The sequence below is a fragment of the Chiloscyllium plagiosum genome, chromosome 21, assembly GCF_004010195.1.
Source record: "Chiloscyllium plagiosum isolate BGI_BamShark_2017 chromosome 21, ASM401019v2, whole genome shotgun sequence".
In the NCBI taxonomy this organism is placed as follows: Eukaryota; Metazoa; Chordata; class Chondrichthyes; order Orectolobiformes; family Hemiscylliidae; genus Chiloscyllium; species Chiloscyllium plagiosum.
This window is the reverse complement of record NC_057730.1, coordinates 43,453,006-43,459,765: the sequence shown is the minus strand read 5'-3', so window position 1 is coordinate 43,459,765 and position 6,760 is coordinate 43,453,006. Positions and strand designations below refer to the sequence as shown.

Here is a 6,760-nt window from a genome sequence, read left to right as displayed (position 1 = left end):
AAGCCTGCTCCACCATTCAATAGGATCACGGATGATCCAACATTCCTCATGTCCACTTCCCTTTCCCTGTAATCCTTGATTCCCCTATTGATCAAGCATCTATCTCAGCCTTAAAAGCCCTCACAGCTCTCTGTAGCAATTACTCTGTCAAGCCCTTTAAGAATCCTCAATATTTCAATGAGATCACTTCTCATTCTTCCAAATTCCAATGTGTAGACTCCCAACCTGTTTAACCTTTGCTCCTATGACTATCCCTTCATACCAATGATCATCCTAGTGAACCTTCTCTGAACTGCCGCCAATGAAACAACACTTTTCCTTAAAAAAGGGAACCAAAACTGCTCACAGCAATCCAGATAACCTGACATCTGAATGTCGGGACTAACATGATGTCAATATGTTATGCTTTGACAACAGCCATTAAAACGTCTCTGCACTCCAAGCAAAGAAATGGAAAAGACATTTTGAGTGTTGCCAGTCAGTCACTGTCAGAAGAAACCAGGACAAAGAAATTTTGATTAACATACGAAGGAATGGGGTTAATGAGATAATTATTTCCAACAGGCAGAAAACAATGTACCGAATGGCCTCCTCCGTCTGAATGAAACACGGCAATGAACCAATTTCACCCATAGATGGCGGTGCGGGCCGAAGGGAGAACCCGACCACCTGGACCGCCTGATCTTTCCATCAGCGCCGTGCTGGAGGGAGGACCGGAGCGCTCGGGGAATGTTCGGGCCTTTCCGTCACCGCCCGGCTGGGTGGATGCGGCGTTCGGGGAGTGTTCGGACCTTTCCGTCAGCGCTCGGCTGGTGGGTGGACGGCGGCGTTCGGGGATTTTTCGGGCCTTTCTGTCAGCGCTCGGCTGGGGGGGGGCGGACCGTGACGTTCGGGGAATGTTCGGGCCTTTCCGTCAGCGCTCGGCTGGGGCGGGCGGACCGCGGCGCTCGGGGAATGTTCGGGCCTTTCCGTCAGCGCTCGGCTGGGGCGGGCGGACCGCGGCGCTCGGGGAATGTTCGGGCCTTTCCGTCAGCGCTCGGCTGGGGGGGGCGGACCGCGGCGCTCGGGGAATGTTCGGGCCTTTCCGTCAGCTCCCGGCTGGTGGAGGGGCCGCGGCGCTCGGGGAATGTTCGGGCCTTTCCGTCAGCGCTCGGGATGCCCGGCTTTGAATCGGTCACCTGGGGGTCTGAGGGAAGGAGAGGCGGGTGGCGGTCGGAATGAACCTGGAGAGACTGAGAAAATAAAACAAAAACCTGCAACGCGCATTTCATTGGGAGGAAAGACAGCAAAAAGACAAGGAAAGAGGTAAGGATGGAGTGTGGGTGGGTGACAGGGGGCAAGAAAGGGGTGAAGCCTCCCCCCCCCCCCCCCACACACACACACACACACACAAATAAACCCAGGAGAGAAGATAAAGAACAGAAGGTTATTAGAGAGAGGACAAGATGCAAAGTCTGGGTTTAAATAATAAGAGGCTGAAAATAAATGAAGTAGCAGCAGATTTTTTTTTAAATGGGAAGATTGAGGGGGAAAATAAAAAAGGGCAAAGGGGGGGGGGATTTAATAAAAGCTGAAGGGAGGAGGGAGGGAAAAGGAGAAAGTGACAGGAGTGAAAGAAGAGGAAGATGGATAGTTAGAGGAGAATGAAGAGGCTGGAGAGAAATGGCTTGGCCCGTTGCTATGGGAAACCGCCTTTCAAACAGATGGAAATGCGTCTTCAATCTCTCCAAAACTTGCAGAGAAACGAGAGGCAGCCTTTACCCTGCATCTTCAGAGAGAGAGAGGTTTAAAAGTTAATGCCGTATTCTTTGCGGATTTTATGCACTTTTCTGCTGTCTTATTCCCTTTGATTTTACCGCAGACCAATGGGAGAAATCATTTGGAAGGCGCGCAGGGTTTCACTGAAGGGCTGATTTCGTTCAGTTTTCAAGCTGCTTCTATCCCCAAAGTCCTCATTATGTTGCAAAGCTCATTATGCAATATATTCTTGGACAATATTTTGCCTCCTTCCCCCACTTAAACGTGTCGATGTTACTTAATGAAGGGAAGGATAGTTGTGTGCTCATGCATCGCCTCCAGAGAAAGTGATTTTATAGGAACAAGCTATTCACCGCCAAACGCCGAGGTGGCATCTGCAGAAGGTCGGGTCTGCCAGACATTTATTGACAATCCATCTTAAGCCGTTCCCATATGCAACATGATCGCCAAGATCAAATAGTAACAAGTATTGTTCGTTTTCAGCTATGCATTACATAAATGATTGGGGTTACATAATTAAAGGGTTTATTAAGCGTTCAATCAGAGTGGACAAAGTCTGAAAAAATTATCACTATTATCATTCTTCCAATTTGGCCACAGTTCCAACTGAAGATGCCAGACTTGGGAAGATGAAATAATCAATTTTCAAACTCTTGATTACTATTGATAAATGTTACTGAAAACTCCAGAACGAATGGACAATAGATTAGAACAGGATTAGACTTCCAATTTTATCCCATGATGAAATTGTTAATACTTTATACAGGAATCGTTAGAAAATTGCCAGCACTAAGATGTTGCTAGGACTGAAGGACTTAAGTTATAAGGATAGTCTGGAACATCTTCCCACTGGAGCATAGAAGGTTGAGGCGTGATCTTATAGAGGTTTATAAAATTATGACGTACCAGAAAAGATAAGTAGCAAAGGGCTTTCTCTTGGGTGGGTGAGTTCAAAACTAGGGAGTATATTTTTCAGGTGAAAAGAGGAAGATTTAAAAGAGACCTGAGGGGCAACATTTTCATACAGAGGGTGGTTTGTATGTGGAATGAACTGCCAGAAGAAGTGCAGATACAGGTGCAGGTATAGTTACAACATTTGAAGACATTTGGACAGGTACATGAATTGGAAATATTTGGAGGGATGTAGACAAATGGGACTAGTTTAGTTGGGGAAGCTTGAGATCTAAGGGGCAACTGTTTTACACAGAGGGTGGTATGGAATGAGCTGCCAGCGGAAGTGGTGGAGGCTAGTACAATTGCAACATTTAAAATGCATTTGGATGGGTATATGAATAGGAAGGGTTTTGAGGGAGATGGGCTGGGTGCTGGCAGGCGGGACTAGATTGGGTTGGGATATCTGGTTGGCATGGACAAGTTGGACCGAAGGGTCTGTTTCCATGCTGTACGTCTCTATGACTCTATGACCTATGCCCTCGAGTTCTGGACTCTCCGACCCCAGGGAAAAGACTTTGTCTATTTACCCTATCCATGCCTTTCATAATTTTGTAAACATCTATAGTCACCCCTCAGCCTCCGAAGCTCCATGGAAAACAGCCCCAGCCTGTTCAGCCTCTCCCTGTAGCTCAAATCCTCCAACCCTGGCAACATCCTTGTAAATCTTTTCTGAACTCTTTCAAGTTTCACAACATCTTTCCGATAGGAAGAAGACTAGAATTGCACGCAATATTTCAACAGTGGCCGAACCAATGTCCTGTACAGCCACAACATTAACCTCCCAACTCCTGTACTGAAAAATGTGTTGCTGGAAAAGTGCAACAGGTCAGGCAGCATCAAGGAGCAGGAGAATTGATGTTTCGGGCATAAGCTCTGATCTCCAGCATCTGCAGTCCTCACTTTCTCCCAACTCCTGTACTCAATACTCTGACCAATAAAGGAAAGCATACCAAACGCCTTCTTCACTATCCTATCTACCTGTGACTCCACTTTCAAGGAGCTATGTACCTGCACTCCAATGTCTCTTTGTTCAGCAACACACCCTAGGACCTTAACATTAAGTGTATAAGTCCTGCTAAGATTTGCTTTCCCAAAATGCCGCACCTCACATTTATCTGAATTAAACTCCAGCTATCCTTCTCAGCCCTTTGACCCATCTGGTCAAGATCCTGTTGTAATCTGAGGTAACCCTCTTCGCTGTCCACTACACCTCCAATTTTGGTGTCATCTGCAAACTTACTAACTGTACCTCTTATGCTCGCATCCAAATCATTTATGTAAATGACAAAAAGTAGAGGAGAAAGTGAGGTCTGCAAATGCTGGAGATCAGAGCTGAAAATGTGTTGCTGGAGAAGCGCAGCAGGTCAGGCAGCATCCAGGGAACAGGAGAATCGACGTTTCGGGCATAAGCCCTTCTTCAGGAAAAAGTAGAGGACCCAACACCGATCTTGTGGCACTCCACTGGTCACAGGCCTCCAGTCTGAAAAACAACCCTCCACCACCACCCTCTGTCTTCTACCTTTTGAGCCAGTTCTGTATCCAAATGGCTAGTTCTCCCTGTATTCCATGAGATCTAATCTTGCTAATTAGTCTCCCATGGGGAACCTTGTCGAACACCTTACTGAAGTCCATATGGATCACATCTACCACTTTGCCCTCATCAATCCTCTTTGTTACTTCTTCAAAAAACTCAATCAAGTTTGTGAGACATGATTTCCCATGCACAAAGCCATGTTGACTATCCCTAATCAGTCCTTGCCTTTTCAAATACATGTACATCCTGTCCTTCAGGATTTCCTCCAACAACTTACCCACCACCAATGTCAGGCGCACTGGCTTGTCCTTACCACTCTTCTTAAACAGTGGCACCACGTTAGCCAATCTCCAGTATTCTGGCACCTCACCTGTGTCTATCGATGATACAAATATCTCAGCAAGAGGCTCAGCATTCACTTCTCTAGCTTCCCACAGAGTTCTAGGGTACACCTGATCATGTCCTGGGTATTTATCCACCTTTATGCGTTTCAAGACATCCAACACTTCCTCCTCTGTAATATGGACATTTTGCAAGGTGTCACCATCTATTTCCCTACATTCTATATCTTCCATATCCTTTTCCACAGTAAATTTAGTATCTCCCCCATTTTCTGCAGCTCCACACAAAGGCTGCCTTGCTGATCTTTGAGGGAACCTATTCTCTCCCTAGTTACCCTTTTGTCCTTAATTTATTTGTGAAAACCCTTTGGATTCTGCTTAATTCTATTTGCCAAAGCTATCTCATGTCCCCTTTTTGCCCTCCTGATTTCCCTCTTAAGTATGCTTCTACTGCCTTCATACTCTTCTAAGGATTCACTCAGTCTATCCCATCTATACCTGACATATGCTTCCTTCTTTTTCTTAACCAAACCCTCAATTTTTTTAGTCATCTAGCATTCCCTGTACCTACCAGCCTTTTCTTTCACCTTACCAGGAATATACTTTCTCTGGATTCTCGTTATCTCATTTCTGAAGGCTTTCCAGCCATCCCTTTACTCGCGAACATCTGCCCCCAATCAGCTTTCGAAAGTTGTTGGCCTAATACCGTCTAAATTGACCTGTCTTTATAATCTTTGCACAGTTTGGCTACTGATCCTTTTAGCTTTTGCACATTGGCTGGACACATGCTGCGCCTCAAGTCTCTATGTCTGATAAACATATTTTTGGCCCATTATTCTTTATTCATTGATTAGATACATTTTTGATGATATGTTGGAGTGGAGCCAAGACCACAAATTTCAGAGCTTTATGTGCAGCGACAGAACTAGATCTCACAAGATTTAGGAAAACGTGTGACATAATTTGGGCAACTGCATCAATCAATCAAATCAAATTGATTGGGAATCGTCTATGAAATCTATAAAATTATCTTTGATAACACTGCAGTGCTCATTTGTCTCTATTTCTGTATTTCTTAAGTTTCAGATCTCATATATCTGACAGCATGTTTTACGAGTCATCAACAACTATGTCTCAAGCATCAAAGAACAAACTAAAGAGGCAGAGCCGGGCTTTCTCACAGGTTCTGTATCGGAAGCTAAGCTACCGTGAGCGACATTCTGTGACCGATAGCCCAACTAATCAAATGGATAACCCTTCAGAGCTCTCCATCCAGCTGTCAACTCCTGGTATACTCAAGATCTTTGGCAATGAAATTAGCAGTGGCACGAACTACAAAAGTGTCCTGGCTACGCCACGGTCGAGTGCCCAGGAGTTGGTCAAAGAAGCCCTTGAGCGCTATGCTGTAAGCAGGAAGTCTGCCACTGAGTACCTATTGTGTGATGTGATTGGAAGGTTTGAGGGAATAGACAAACACTGGCAGACAGAGTGTCTCCGAGCCTTGGGGGATAATGAAAAGCCACTGCTTCTTCAAGATCTATGGAAACCCAAGGAGGGATATGCCAGAAGATTCGAACTTCGAAGACGAGCTGATGTGGAGGCGATGGCTGCTCAGGAGAAAGACACAACAACTGCAGGTAAAGCCTGGTGCATGCATTTCCTTTAGAGCATTTTGGGGACTTGTGGGAGCTAAAGTTTGCGAGAAGATACGTAGCTCGGGTGCTCGTTGTGGTTCTGTTCGCTAAGCTGGGAATTTGTGTTGCAGACGTTTCGTCCCCTGTCTAGGTGACATCCTCAGTGCTTGGGAGCCTCCTGTGAAGCGCTTCTGTGATCATTCCTCCGGCATTTGTAGTGGTCTGAATCTGCCGCTTCCGGTTGTCAGTTCCAGCTGTCTGTTGCAGTGGCCAGTATATTGGGTCCAGGTCGATGTGCTTATTGATTGAATCTGTTAATGAGTGCCATGCCTCTAGGAATTCCCTGGCTGTTCTCTGTTTGGCTCATCTGTTTGCATCATCTCCACACACATGCAGATGGCAAGCAACATGAATTCGACTGGGACAACACTACTATTATAGGACAAGCCAAACAGAGAACAGCCAGGGAATTCCTAGAGGCATGGCACCCGCCCACAGATCCAATCAATAAGCACATCGACCTGGACACAATATACCGA

At 45.9% G+C, this 6,760-nt stretch overlaps 1 protein-coding gene across 2 annotated transcripts in view; it reads left to right on the top strand.

The window, feature by feature from the left end:
- The first annotated feature begins 772 nt into the window (after positions 1-772).
- Positions 773-6,760, top strand: part of radil (Ras association and DIL domains) — a 124,407-nt gene continuing 118,419 nt past the window's right edge. The window contains exons 1-2 of one of the 2 annotated variants that reach the window (XM_043711913.1): positions 773-812; positions 5,668-6,224. In XM_043711913.1, the coding sequence (XP_043567848.1) occupies positions 5,693-6,224 (532 nt within the window). In that variant the 5' untranslated portion in view covers positions 773-812; positions 5,668-5,692. Of the gene's footprint in view, positions 813-1,137; positions 1,306-5,667; positions 6,225-6,760 lie in introns of those variants that run through there. The other variant, XM_043711912.1, reaches the window with a different exon arrangement.